The sequence below is a fragment of the Octodon degus genome, unplaced genomic scaffold (genome assembly GCF_000260255.1).
Source record: "Octodon degus isolate 3935 unplaced genomic scaffold, OctDeg1.0 scaffold00290, whole genome shotgun sequence".
NCBI classification, from domain to species: domain Eukaryota; kingdom Metazoa; phylum Chordata; class Mammalia; order Rodentia; family Octodontidae; genus Octodon; species Octodon degus.
Window position 1 is genome coordinate 1206376 of NW_004524866.1, and position 15552 is coordinate 1221927.

The window sequence follows — 15552 nt, forward strand, 5'->3', positions numbered from 1 at the left end:
TTTTTTTAATTGTTTTATTTATTTGAGAGAGAGAGAGAGAGAGAGAGAGAGAGAGAGAGAGAGAGAGTGTGTGGTGTGTGTGTGGCCAGCTCAGCCCACCAGCGGGCGGGGCTGGCTGGCATGTGGTGCTGGGGGATCGAACCGCGGTCCCTGGGTTTGCCAAGCTTGTTCCAAGTTGGTGCTTTAGACCACTGAGCCATCTCTCCAGCCCTAAAAGTTTATTCTTATAAAAATAAACATTTCTTTTCATCTTTGCCTGATCACCTATAAATAACACATCAATTTAAGAACAAATACTAAGACCTAGATAATAAAGTCTAAGTTTACATTGAGGCTCATCCTTTGTGCTGGTTATTTAGATTTTGACAAACCCAACATGGCATGCATTCAACTAATAAATTATTTCTTAGAATAATCTATCTACAGTGAAAATTCGGCTGAGTTTTGGGGCTATAAATGTTGCCTCCACTTGCCTACTTCTCCAAAATTTGAGTGAAGGGAAATACAGAAGTCTTTTTCAGCTTTGCTCCTTTGCTTCAAAGTAAGGGACAAAGAGAAATATGTCACACAGATTCCTGTTCTCATAAAAGCCTGAATCATGGTAGAATTCAAGGATGTAGGCATAGAAATGAATTCTGACAGTATATTAAATCATGGAATGAAGGTACTTGAAAGGAACAAGCAGTGAGAAAGTACGGTAAATCGCACAACTCAAAAGTGCCTTGCTTTTCAGCAGTGATCTTTGGTCACTAATTTGGATTTCCTGGCTATAATGAAATTTGAACCCCAGGCAACAGAAAGCAGGTGTGGGTATGAGTTTCAGAGCACATAACTGGTACACGGAGAATACAGATATACAGTGACTGTCCTGTGACTGCAACTCATGGGCCTGCCTTCTTTTGGAAGAATAATGCTCAGTATTTCTTGACCGAGCTTGTGGCTTTTCAGACTATTTCAAAAGAATACTAACATTAAGTGCCCTAGTACAAACTATTAGCAACTCCACTAATGGCATCTATACCAGTGGTTTATTGACAAAGACTTGGGAACAAATCTGGCCAGGCGGAGGTGGCCCCTGGGATGTAGCTATCAGTGGAACTGCATTATGGTGGCTCCAGGTGGAGAAAATGCTACGCAATCATAATTTCTGCCTTCTATTTTCCTCCTGGATACAAGACCTCAGATGTAGAGGCCTGAGGGTAATGGCAGTAAACTTCTCCAGGGATATGGGTCAAGCAATGGTGACAGGAGACAGAAAATCAGACGGTCCACCTGAGTCAGAAAGTGTTAGGTAGAATCACACACATAAGGTATTTATTTATCTGGCTCAGATTGCAAGTTTCCTCTTCACTCAGCCCTCAGCTTTGAATATACATCTAAGATGTTGCCCTTAATTATTTTCTTCCTTCTTCTGCAGCTTCCTGCCTTAGTGTGTACTTTGGAAAATGAAGCCTGCCTTCTCCGAAGGAGCACTAGTGTGCGCAGGGATGGCGATGTGGTGATTGGGTGTTTCTTACCTCTTTATTACTATATCTACTCTAGTGGTATCTTTGATATAAAGCCTGTTACAGACTTCTACTTCATTCAGTAAGTGTCTTCTTCATTTATTTGTTTTCTTGTGGACATTAGGATAATAATGGCTATGGATATGGATAATGGCTATAGATAGCTGCGTCAGTATTCTCTATAGTACCACCTGTGCTGCCCACTTACATGTGTACAATAAGCCTGTTTATAAGTTTTCCTGGTCTGCTTTTTATACTTCTGCATGTGGGAAGACAATACTCTTTCTGTTTGTGTTCCTGGCTTCTTGTTCTCACTCATGGAAGCGGAGCAGGACCTCACCATCGACCGTGGTCCAGGCTCTTCCTCCTTCCTTGATGCCACTGCACTGCAATAGTTGATGTCTTCCATCTCAATTGATCGATTAGAGTGAACTGAATGCTAAGTGGCTGTTACCAAATATCCCCTCAGACAATCAAGGACTTGCTGGTATTTCTCTAGATATGCATACAATCCCTTGCATTATTACAGACAGTCTTCTGATATCAACCCTTCTGGTTGGAATAACTTCGTCCTGAAAAATATTCAGTTGCTATTTCAAATGAAACTTAGGGTACCCTAGGACTCTTAGAGTTGCAAACTGGGCCCAGAGTAAGGGATGAATCATCCGTGAGACTTTTCCCTACCAATGCAGTTCTTCCTGAGATGAATGTGTGTGCCTTTTCTCTAATCAAGTACTACCTTATCAGGCCATTTTCAAAAATACAAGTTGTCATAGATGTGCTCAATTATAAACATATACATATTGTACTTGTTTAAAAACATGATTAATGAATTTTCCAAAGTGTCAGAGAATTCCAGCAAATGAGTTGTGCTTTTGTGGGAAAAGGAGATGTCAGTGGAACAGTGGTTTATTGAATCTTATTCAAAAAGCTGACCCACAGTGTTCCTGTGACTGCTGCCCATATGAAGAATTAAAACTTAATACAGAAAGATCTTCCTTGGTCCTAACACAGTACCACTGCCTTGTTCTAAATATTTCACATCGGGATTCTTGGCTGACATCCTGATATGAGCAGAAACTCATTGTTCACCTGGCCATATCTCAAGATGTGTTCTCCTACATGTGTAGAAAATGCTAAGTTTGTGTAAGCAGGTGCGTTAGTCCACTGAGCTATCTTTCGGACCTCATAAAATGTGACCCTTTTTTTTTGTGATACCAGGAATTGAATTCATGAACTTGCACTTGCCAAGCAAGCACTTATTCCATTGAGGTACCACCACAGCTCTTGGATTACTTTCATATCATACAAAATTATTTGGTATCTCTGGAATTTATTTTGTGATAAATATGTATATTCACTTAATTTCAGTTTTCACAATAGTTTATTTTTCACTATGAAAAACTTAATTGATACCTAATGAATTGCAATGCAAATATTTTGGCCTAAAGGATACATGATTATCAGAGAGAGAGAGAGAGAGAGAGAGAGAGAGAGAGAGAGAGAGAGATAAATAGATAAGTACAGATAAATAACTTTTCAATAATCAGTCACATTGATCCATGTATTAGTTGCTTTCGCTCTAAATAATCTGCTCCTTTTATGTTCTCAATCTCACTACTTTCATAGATTATGCAAATTTCACAGCACTTGAGTAACGTTTGTAACTGATGTAAAATATTTTTCCTAATATTTATGAATAGCGGCAACATTGATAAAATAGTTTAATATTAAGATTTATAAAGTATTTTTTTAGTGTTTGTAATCTCTTTACTAGAATTTTATGGCTTTAAAAATGTCTTATAAGTGTTGTTAAGGCTGTTTCTGTACATGAATGATTTTCTCAAAAGATTTTCACCTACCAATTGTATATAAGGTATCTTTAATGTTCTCATTTTCTTCCTTTCTGTTTGGGGCCTGTACCAGAATACTATTTAATTTTTTAGTTGAATAATCTTATTCCCAATGGGATATTCACGTGTGATTGTTTCCACAATTCTTTTTCTCTCCTACCTTGGTGAATATTTATTCAATGATGTAGAAACTCTGGAGCAACACTAAACAACTCAGATGCTAAAAAAGTAATCTTGTTTTGACAACCTTATCAATGAAAATGCTTTTGATATACAGCTTCTTTAAGAAGCTTCATTCCATAACATTCAAATGAGATTGCATTTCATCAATAGTAAACTGAGCTTTCTTTACAGAAATCTCTCAGGAGGCTAAGGGCAGAGAAATTATCTGTGTCCTAGATCCCAGGAAAGAGGGTGACTTGTGTTTCTGTCTCTCACCCACCTGCATTGTGACTCACTGTTTTATTCTTTAAGAAAAACCTTGGTTTTGACTTGAAAGAATTTTAGTTTTATCTTTAATTATCAGATACTATTATGTATATTCATAGATACAATGTATTATGCCTCTAATATACACATTGCCTACTAATTAAATAAAGTGGACATTAGTCCAGTATTTCTTCACATGCATAAGTGTGGATAGCAATTATGTTTTGCATAAATGGAACAATAATATTATATAAATATCTTTTTTCTAAGATAAAAAATTACACAGAAATGGATGCTTGTTAGTATTGAACACTATACTAACTTAAAAATTGTGTTATTTTTCTCCTTGCAAACAGTGACTATATATTAAAAGATCACATTTCTTAGCAACCTACATAGTGTAATTCTATACACAAATTTTATTTTCAATGTAAGTGTATAGCAAGATCATGTTAACTGTGCAACAAATATAACAATGATTAAACAACTCGTCCAGGAATCTCGTGAGGCCACTCAGGTCCTTCATGAGAATTTCAAGCCCATCATTCATTTCATTCCAGTTATCTTCTAAAAAATCAAGATTCTGACATCCTCATATCCATCTATAGATTCCAATTATATGAGTGTGATGAAAGAACACCAACATTCAGAGCATAAATGGTACTGGATTCAATGGAAAGGTAATGTTTGATTTTGTCTTTTCCCTGAAGACCTCTGTGCTCTCTGTGCAGGCACACGCCTCACAACTACCAGAACTACCTGGCCTTCACTTTTGCCATAGAAGAGATCAACACGAATCCTCATCTTTTGCCTAACATTACTCTGGGCTACGAGTTCCATAACTTCATTTACAGTCATTGGCGGATGCTAGAGAATTCCTTCATTTTGCTCACAAGACAACATGAGATCCCTAACTACACATGTGGAGCAGAAAGCAAGTGTGCAGCAGTCCTGACAGAAATGCCGTGGGGAACCTCAGCTCAAATTGGACCGCTGCTGGAGCTCTACAGATTTCCACAGGTGAGAGTTGGGGGAACAGAATTGATTGAAGAATATGTAGGATGCTTCACCTCCCTGGAACATAGAGGGTTAAAAGTAAGCCAAGGTTGAGGCTCTTTCAAAATGTGTAATGCAACAGAGTACATACAAAGAGACTTGTTGGGTTGCAAAAAATTTCTTTCCGTTGTTTGTTTTGTTTTTACCAAAGAGGAAGAAAATCAGGATAAAAATATGTTCTCTAGTTACCTGAATATATTCATTGAACTTGTTTAAAAATCTCCTAAGGGAAATGTGTAGAAGGATGAGAGGTATGTGCTTCCTACAATTTAGAGATGCCATTCAGAACACTTTTGGGACTATTATTGTGCTTTCCATCAACACGTTAGTATACCACCCACATTTCTTTCTCTTTTAGGTAACCTTTGACTCATTTGATCCTACACTGATGGACACTGTCCTATATCCTTCACTTCATCAGGTGGCCCCAAAGGACACATATCTGGCCCTTGCCATGGTGTCCTTGATGCTTCATTTCAGCTGGACCTGCATTGGTCTGCTCATCACAGAAGGCCATAAGGGTCTTCAGTTTCTTTCAGATATAAGAGCTGAGATGGACAGGAACAGAGTCTGTGTGGCCTTCATGAAAGTGTTGTCAAATGTGACTGTGTTATATGTTCTATATGAAAATAAGCATGAAATTCTGTCTGTAGATACCTCATCTGCTAATGTGGTGGTCATTTACTATGACACTGACAGTGCAAATGATATCAATTACACTATAATGCAAAACTTTGTGACATGGAAAGTTTGGGTGACAAACTCACAGTGGCATGCTGACCTGAATGGGAGAGATTTCATCCATGACCACTTCCATGGGATTTTTATTTTTTCACATCACCACGAAGAAATTTCACATTTCAAAAATTTTGTCCAACAAGCTACCCCTTTCAAATACCCAGAAGACACTTACCTCATTATGTATTGGTCCAAGAATTTCCATTGCTCATTCTCCACGTCTGACTGTGCCTTAAAAAACTGTACCCCTAATGCCTCTCTGGCTTGGTTGCCTCTGAATCAGTTTGAAACAGCCATGAGTGATAGGAGCTACAATGCATACAGTGCTGTGTACGCTGTGGCCCAGGCCCTCCACGCAATGCTTTTTGAAGAAGTGCAAAGGCCACCATTGAATAACGGACAAGTGATGATGTTTTCCCCTTGGCAGGTAATGTGCCTTTCCTTGGATGGTAGGCAGTGTCATCAAGGTACCTCTCTCAAGTTATTCTTTCTGCTTTATTCAAGATTATCAGAAGGATTTCTACAAAATACTAGACATTGTGTATCACACTGTTTCTCAAAATGGTGAGTGATGTTTGATCTAAGTTAAAATGATCCTCCATCAAGGAAACACTGACAAGGAGTTTTTAACAGCAGGTCAGCTCCTTACTTCTGCATATGGGAGGTCAACACCTTACCCACAAAAGCTTGTTCCATGCCTTTCTTTTTTATTTTTTTCAAAATTTTATTGATAAACAGATAGCAATGAGACAGTTTCAAATCAAATCGGAAGTACAGATTCAACAAATAACACATTGCATACATTCTTCTTAGTGGTTAATTGCTGTACAAGATGTGGACTTGAGGTCCTATTTACAAACACCATTAGAACAAATCATTCTATTCATTAAGAGAATGCAACTATATATCTATCCTAACCACTTTGAATACACAGATACAAAATGCACATTCATCTGTATACTCCATTTTTTCTAAGTTCCGTTATTGAATATTATAGGTGTGTAAATTAATTAAAATATTCTAAAAGAGTCCAACTATGTCTTTGTTAAAAGTCAACAGTAAAACCTATATTCATTTATAAAACCAGATGCCATTAAAAAAAAAGCAATGTGCAGAATTAGTCTTCATTTGATTCTGAAAACTCTGCAGATATTGAACTCATTTTGTTGGTAGATGCTATGGAATCTGTCAGATAGATAATCGAAGTTGTGGGTTTTAGATGCTTTGATTCCATGATTGATGATTTTTCCTAAACCAATTGCATACCTTATTTCAATAGCTTTACATATAATATTATTTTCTGGAAACTGACATTTCTAGAGCATAGTAACGTTTTCATCCTCAGACATCCACGTGCTCTGATTTATTAGATACCAGCGTTAAAGTTCCTTGAGATAAATGGGATTGAATATGCTTAGCAACTCCCCCACCCATGTTTTCTGTCTTTATCCTGCAGCCCTGTTCACATAGGAAGGTGTCTCTCTCTTCTAGCTGCATTCCTTTCTGAAGTACATTCAATTCAACAATCCTGCTGGAGACCAGGTGAACTTGGACTGGAGAAGGAAACTGGATTCAGAGTATGACCTTCTCAATTTTTGGAATTTTCCAGAAGGCCTTAGATTGAAGGTTAAACTAGGCACATTTTCTCCACATGCTCCTGATGGCCAAAAACTGACTTTATCTGAGTATATGACAGAGTGGGCCACAGAAGTTGCAGAGGTGTGTTGCTCCTACTCACAGTACTTACTAACCACAAGTAAGCAAAACCCCATCGTAGTAGACTTTGGGTCCCTAATTTTGCTCATTCAATGATCACATGTGGAAATTAAATCAGTGTTCATTTCGAAAAAAAAAAATCATGAGCTTTAATATGATTGGGAAAGAAGTGCACTCAATTATGTTTTTGCAAATATGTGTATCATACTGTTCAAAAATTAGGAATCTGACTACTTTTGCTTATATATGCATACAAATTAAGTTTATCCCTCTAGCTCTCAAGAAGTAAGTACAGTTCTAACATGTTACCACCATTTACTTTTTCCTTAGTTTCCCCACTCAGTGTGCAGTGAGAGTTGCACTCCTGGATTTAGAAAAAGCCCTCAGGAGGGAAAGGCTGCCTGCTGTTTTGATTGCACCCCTTGTGCAGACAATGAGATCACCAACGACACAGGTAGGAGCAGGTCTTGGGGACACAGTCTCGTTCTATGTTATATTCATTCCATCCATCCAGGAAATGCTAAAAGCTTTGTAGATGACACTGATGGTAAAATTCTTATTTTACTTTTCAAATTATTTGTTATGCTGAGTGTTACTGTCTGGTTGGAAAACACACTTTTACCTTTGAAACATACACTCAAATTCCATTTCCTTTTATCTCCTTCTTATTTTTCAGTTTTCTTTTTTGCATTGATAAAAATTGAAGCAAGATGTCGTCCAATGTTCTATGTCTCCAGCTATTCTTTTTTTATTATTTTGCAACAGAATATCAGGTTTGCCTAAGAAAACCTCAAAACTTCAATAAGACGGTCTCAGCCCTTTAATTTTCAAGAATAACATTTATGCACCACTACATATGCCTACACTTTCTTTTCAAGTCACATTAAAAGCATTATTTACTCAAGCTCAGCCCTTTTTCCTATCCTACAGCTTCTAAGTTCCGTTGCTGTCATGAAACTTAACAGGCAGTAGCTTTAACAAAAATTCATTACAGTATTTTTTTTTTCAATTAAATAAAGACTACAGTGAAGACACGTTCAGGAACACTTTGTTCCCCAGGGACTGACACTATTCTTCACACAGAGCATGTACTCAGAGAGTGAGTTTGATTTGATATATGGGGATGCTTTTTATGTACAACATGTTTGTAACACAGCACAGTGCAATTTCTGGGATTTAATCTCGATCCTCCTAGAATGCACAGGTGAATGAGAAAGACATCCTATGGAATGAGTTGGAGTCTATACCATAGAACTGCAAGAATGATTTGCGCGCAGAATATGAGGTTTAACAAGTGATAATACCTACATTTCTGGGTGGCATCATGTGTATTTTTACAGAGGTGATAGCTTAGTATTATATCAGAATAAAAGGAAGTGACATAACCCTTATTCGGATTAATAGAAATGGTCATAATAGCACATTCCCCATTCCTGTAATATTCAAATATTCTGAAAGAAAATGCATGTTTTTATTAAATAAACAGATAAAATGAGAATGAGGATTAAAACATATTCCTTAAAATTTATAGTAACCAAATGCTAATGACCATTGCATAGTGGAGTTATATTCCTATTGAATAATTTCTAATTTGGTTGTGGCTGACATAAATTTTGATTTCAGAACATATTCAGTAACATTTCAAAGCTCTCTGAAGTACAACAAAACTTGTAATGTATTATTTCTTGTAATTTAATTTCTTGTCTGTTCAAGACCAGCCTGGGCTACAAATACATTCTCAAAAATATAAGAATATGTTAATTTTTAAGTACTGTATGTGCACACATAGATAACAATGGCCCTACTAATACAGTTAATACATGCTCCTGGTATGTGTAATTCTCCATCATATATAGTGTATAGAATAGATCAAAGCATAAATTGAAAATCATGCAAAGCTGAAAATTCTGATTTAATGGTAAAACTGCACTGAGATAAATAGGTATAATATACTTCTGTGCTGTTCTCTATTTAAATAAAAAAGCTAGACTTCTTGAAACAATTTCATGTGAGAAAAAAAGTAAAGCAAATTTTACACAATAAAAGTGAAAGATGCTTTGAAGTCTGAAAGAATTTTTTAAAAAAATCAAGGCAGAGCTGGGTTTTGTGGCTCCTATCTGTAATACCTACACTAGGGAGACTGAGGCATGAGGATCATTGTCAGTTCAAGACCAGCCTGGGCTACAAACTGAGCCGAAGGCCAGCCTGAACTGGATAGTGAGACTTGGTTTCAAAACTAAAAAAGGATAAAGAAGTTATGACAGAGAAAACGAATAGAATTAAATGTGAATAGGGTAACAAAAACAGCAACCTTCAGTACAATTAATCGAGAAGAAAGAGAAAAATTGAGAAGTAGCATAATACCAGGAGAGAAAATTTTCCATTGGTACAGTTATATACAAAACTTTTCCTATGAAAATAGAAGTAATTTCACATCAATCTAAGTCTTGAAATCTATATGAACAGATGGAAACTTAGCAAAACAACCCTAAGAACTAATTAAATATCTCCATAGTGCTAATATCTCCACAGAACCATGTCTGTTAGAAGTTAGGTGACTATGGTCTAATATTTCACTCTAAATTTTTATTGATTACTAATATTAGCAGTGAAGTTTACAAGCATTCAAACACCTAGTAATACTGACCTCATTCTTTCAGATAGAGGAAAATCAATCTGTTTTAAGGAAGGATCTCATTGATGTTACTCAGTTGAAAGTGCACATAGGAGAGACAAAGCTCACAGTCTGTTTTCCTTTTAAACTACATTCACATAGTCTGTTCCCAATTGAGCTGTGTACTCCAGGGACAGTACACCATAAGCAAACTCAGTTCATACAATTATAGTCAAATGTGCTAGATCCTAGACAAAGAAAAGCAATGCTGCTAAGTGGAGACAATGTGATAAAACTGTACATCACTGTGATTTACAAAGAAGCAAGAAGAGTGTTGCCTACTGAAGGAGGAGTAGGAGAAGTCTCTGTCACCAAAATGATCTCTATATTATCCTACAGTACACTTTAAAATTTGTGTCTTTATTTCTTTCTCTTTTCTTTTCTTTCTTTTCTTTTTTTTTCTTTCAGTACTGGGGATTGAACTCAGGGCCCTCAACTTACCAGGCAAGCACTTCTTCTACTGAGTTGTCTCCCCGGCCCGAGTTTCATTTTTAAAAGCAAGAATGAGATAAGACATTTCTGTATCATAATGCTGCCAGACATAACACTCTACATCATGGTCAAGGTAATGAAGAAAGCACCCCAAAATAAAAATATATTAGAAAGGGATAAACATAAATGATTAGATTTTTCCAGGGGTATAGTTTTCTTTTCTTTTTTTTTTTTTTTTTGAAAATTTTATTTTATTTCATTTTTCCCATAATTTTATTGATAAACAAATAGCAATGATACAGTTTGAAATCAAATCTGTAGGACAGTTTCAATCATTAACACACTACATACATTCTTCCTAGTGGTTAATTGCTGTACAAGAGGCAGACTTGATATCCTATTTACAAGCACCATTAGAACAAATCACTCTATTCATTAAGAGAATGTAACTATCTATCTATCCTAACCTCTTTGAATATACAGATACAAAATGGACATTCATCTGTATACCCTTTTTTTGTTAAGTTTTGATTTTCAATATTATAAGTGTGTAAACTCAGCAAAAATTCTAAAAGAGTCCAAACCGTTATGAGTGAATCAAAATTATATTTGGCTTCATGGTTACAGAATACAAGACTATTACAAAAGACTGATAACCTGTTTCCATACCTCAGTCATAAGGCACTCATAGATAAAATTTTGAAAGCTGATGTTTGTAATATTTAAAAGCATTAAATATATAACGATATATCCTATAATTGTTTTAAAAGGTACCAAAATCAAACTACTAAAATACACCACTCACAATAAAAAGTAATAGAGTGGTTGCATATAACACGTTCATAGGTGTAGAGACTAAAGAACGCAACTACTTCTCATTCAATATGCTTCCTCATATGCATTTTGCTGTAATTTAGGAAACTGTGTTGGCTTCCTAATCATTCATAAAGATTTGATTTAAATCAAATAAAAGTAGGTGAAGTAAATAATCAAGGTAAATCATTCTTTGTAAAAATACAAAATTTTTATGAATATGCCAGATTTAAAAGAATACATAAATATTGATCAATATTATGTAGGAGTTATTCTGTGTACACCATCCTTTTATTTTTTGTCTAGAAAAAAAAGGGAAAAGTAAGGTGTGGTCATGCATGTCTGGGAACAGGCTCTGAAAGGCTGAGGCAAAAAGATGGTGTTGAAACATACCCCGAGGAAGTAGTAACTTAATGAGACACTTTCTCAAAATAAAATTTAAAAGGGTTGGGATTATATCTCTGTTAATGGTATCTGAGTTCGATCCCACAGACTAAAAAAGAAAGAGAAAGAAAAACAAAAAAAATGAATATTGGCAAAGTGGTTCAAGTCCAGTGAGTTTCTGGTGATGGGTTTGTGAATAAATAAAAAAAAATAAACAAAGTTATGTAGGCAAGTTTTAATTTTAATCTTGCTAGATATGGAACAGTGTGTGAAATGTCCAGATGCTCAGTATGCCAACACTCGGAGAAACCACTGCTTGGGAAAAACTGTGACTTTTTTGGCTTATGAAGACCCCATAGGGAAGTTTCTGGCTGGCACTGCCCTAAGTCTCACTGTCCTCACAGCTTTGATGCTAGCCCTCTTTCTGAAGCACCAAGACACTCCCATGGTCAAGGCTAACAACCGGGCCCTGAGTTACACCCTGATCATCTCCCTCATCTGCTGTTTCCTCTGCTCCTTGCTCTTCATTGGCGAGCCCAGGCCAGCCACTTGCATCTTCCAGCAAACTACATTTGCAGTTGTGTTCACTGTGGCTGTTGCCACTGTCTTGGCCAAAACTATGACTGTAGTTCTGGCCTTTAAGGTCACTGGTCCAAGCAGGAGAATGAGGCAGTTGCTGGTGTCAGGGGCACCAAACTTCATCATCCCCATCTGCTCCTTGATCCAACTCACTCTATGTGGAATCTGGATGGGGACAAATCCACCCTACATAGACACAGATGCACACTCTGAACATGGCCACATCATAATCGTGTGCAACAAGGGCTCCCTCACTGCCTTCTACTGTGTCCTGGGATACCTGGGCTCTCTGGCCATGGTGAGCTTCACTGTGGCTTTCCTGGCCAGGAACCTGCCTGACACCTTCAATGAAGCCAAGTTCCTGACGTTCAGCATGCTGGTGTTCTGCAGCGTGTGGGTCACCTTCCTGCCCATGTACCACAGCAGCAAGGGGAAGGCCATGGTGGCCATGGAGGTCTTCTCCATCTTGGCCTCCAGTGCAGGTCTGCTGGGCTGCATCTTTGCCCCCAAGTGCTACATTATTCTTTTCAGACCAGAGAGAAATTCTCTTTCTGGGTTCAAAAGTAAAACACATTCTGGAAGAGAAAAGTCTTCTTAAATTATCCAGGCTTATATTTGACATAGTGTGCCATTTACTACAATAAAAGACTATCATTTATTTCTTTAAATGCCTTACACTTAAATTGTCCATAACTATAAATTTTCAATTAGAATTTTATTCTACTTCGTTTACTTGATTCCACAATGAATCCTATTATTTATGTTATTGTATTATTCTTTTTTTTCTCTTGAATTTTGCATCACTATAATCAATTTTGATACACTAACTTTATTCTTCATATAAGTTAATTCTGAATCCCCTAACCTATTCAAGAATTTCTTTCTCTTACATTAGTCTTTAATTTTCCAGAAATTGCTGTTAATATGTCCTAACAACTATTGTCGACTTTAAGATGGTATAGTATTAAATGCAGACTTTAACTTTGGTCTCAACTTGTTAAAGTGTAGTAGCCATATTTCCTATGTAGAATTTTTGAATCTCTCCATGTACCCTGTTTAATGATCCTTTGTTAATATGAATCTTGTATCTGTGTATCTAGGTTTTGTATTGTACATAAATTATATATAAATCAGTGGGGAAAGGAAACCAGGCTGTCTGGCTGCATTCACTTTGGAGTGGAGAATGGGGATTTGATAGGGAGGGAGGACACTTCTGTAAACCTTCCCAGGCCCTTGGGGTTCAAGGAGGAGCAAAGAGGGTGAAAGGGAAAGGCCAGCCTTCTCCTGGTTGAAACATATGGCCCCTTTATGTGGGATGAAAGTGAGTCAGGTTCTTCTACTACTACCAATTCATGGAGGTTGTACATCACCTTAAGTACCTTAAATATTCCTAAACAAAATGAGCCTTGTAAGGACATGTGAATTCGATTTTGTAGAGATGTCTGATATCTGTCATTTTCCTGGTTACCATACATTATGACCCATACATTTGTCATGAGAACCTATTTTGTTTTCGTAATATTTTTTTCTTTGAAAACAAGAACAGGGGCTGGGGAGATGGCTCAGTGGAATAAGCACTTTCCTGGCAAGCTGAAGGGCCTGAGTTCAATCCAATCCAAGGTTCTGTAAAAAGGAAAAAAAAAAAGAAAAGAAGAACGCATATATATGCCTACTGCAAGAGAAATCCATTATTTAATTATATCAAGTAAGATAATGAAGTTTTATTTTAAGGAAGGAAATTTCTGCAAAATTCAAAATAAATGCTGGGCATCAGGCCGTCTCAGTAAAAGACTATAAGACTAAGACAGGGAGCTAAACAGGCTTTCCCCATTTAGCACCATGCAGTGTGCCAGATCTGGAACCAGAGACAGAAAAGAAACTGAAAAAAATAGGAGTCATAGAACTCCAACTGCAGATATGCACAAATAACTTCAGTGCAAACTTCAAAACAGGACAGTATTTAGTTTTTAGAACACCATTCAAGTAATCCCTTCCAGAAATTGGGTAAACACATACAGCACTGAATATACTAAAATCAACCTTCACTCTTTATTAGTAACTTAATCACAACTGCTGAAAGCCTCCTATGTAGAAAAGGGCAGAGGGAGAATCAAACACCTTTGCACTCTCCTGAGAGTTCCAAGAACAAGGCACTAGGTCTGGGTGATCAGAGATCCGGATCACAGATTCTTAAATCCTCACAGGTGTGCCATTAACAGCCATGAACATCCAGGCAGGGAAAAGCTGCTCAAGCGCAGGGGCACGTGCCCACAACGCCCCGCCCTCTCCTCCCATTGGCCACGACGCCCGCCAGCTCCAATTGCGCAGGCGCAGTAGTTAGGGGGTGGGCAACTTTGGCTGCGCCCCTCCTAGGTGACGTGGAGGCAGTGCATGGTTTTGATTCAACCTGCGGTTCTGGGATTTCTTTGGGTCAGGGAGCCAGCTCTGTGGTACTGCCCTGGGGGAAGAAGGTGAGGGATGTGCACAGCAGAGAAGGAACTGAGGAAGAGAAGAAAAGGATCCGAATCCAGAAGGTCAGCCCCCAGGTGGGTGGTCAAGAAGGGCAGCAGACAGAAAGTGCTAAGGCAGAAGCAAAGGGAGCAGCAAGTAGGAGGATGGGCAGGGCCTTGTGACTGACTGAAGATAGCCCAATGCAAGGATAGAGGCGGGTCATAGAGGACGGCGCCTTCGGAATAAGGCCTGGTATTTAGGATCCTGATAACAACTCCTGGGCAGAAGGCCTTAAATTGGGGAACCTGTGTCCAGGTTCGCAAATTTCCTCTCTGGAGCGTGCGGGCCAAAACCCCCTGGTGGAATTCCTGGAGAAATGGGCAGGTGATCCTTCTTGTGTGCACATTGCTCCCTGAAGAGGTCTGAGAAGAGGATAGGTGTTGTCCTCAGCAGGGCTGAGTGAATCTATTGCTGTGAGATTTAATCTCCACCTTTTTAAGCGCGGCTGACCTGAGCTGCTTCTGGAATAGTAGTAAGCTTCATCGTTACCCTCACTGGAAGGGGAAATGATGAATACTTTTTGTTCTGTCTTCTTTATGCTGTTCCTCTAAAGTTGGATTCCTCACACTTTTATTTTGCCTTCCTTAATGTGCAGAGAGGAAGGGTCCAGAAATGTGGTGCTCAAGGTCCTGAGAGTAGCAGAGACTTTCACCTCCTGGGCTCACCCACCTGCTGTGATCAAGTCCTTTTGCAAAGTCTCAGCTCCTTCACCTGTGAAGAAGCTGATGGAACTACAAACAACCGAAGAGTGTTGCCGCTAAGTATTGACACTTGAACTGGATATTCAAGTCAGGACACTAGTCAACCCACAGCTGTGAAGAGTAGGATCCTCTGAAGAGCACTAACCAGCCAGCCACACACA

General features: G+C 38.0%; 1 protein-coding gene across 1 annotated transcript; it reads left to right on the forward strand.

The window, feature by feature from the left end:
• Positions 1 to 598: 598 nt before the first annotated feature.
• On the forward strand, positions 599 to 12777 carry LOC101563911 (vomeronasal type-2 receptor 116-like). The gene is made up of 7 exons (XM_004647172.2): positions 599 to 664; positions 1418 to 1587; positions 4519 to 4807; positions 5202 to 6008; positions 7073 to 7300; positions 7628 to 7751; positions 11855 to 12777. Exons 1-7 carry the CDS (start codon positions 599 to 601, stop codon positions 12775 to 12777), a joined length of 2607 nt encoding a protein of 868 aa, XP_004647229.2.
• Positions 12778 to 15552: the final 2775 nt, after the last annotated feature.

Bases quoted from the DNA above. Each gene is read 5' to 3' on its own strand.
- LOC101563911 (XM_004647172.2), top strand. From the start codon at position 599: ATGGTAGAATTCAAGGATGTAGGCATAGAAATGAATTCTGACAGTATA. The intron at 665-1,417 runs GTACTTGAAAGG...CTTCTTCTGCAG, and splicing joins TATTAAATCATGGAATGAAG to CTTCCTGCCTTAGTGTGTAC. The intron at 4,808-5,201 runs GTGAGAGTTGGG...TTTCTCTTTTAG, and splicing joins AGCTCTACAGATTTCCACAG to GTAACCTTTGACTCATTTGA.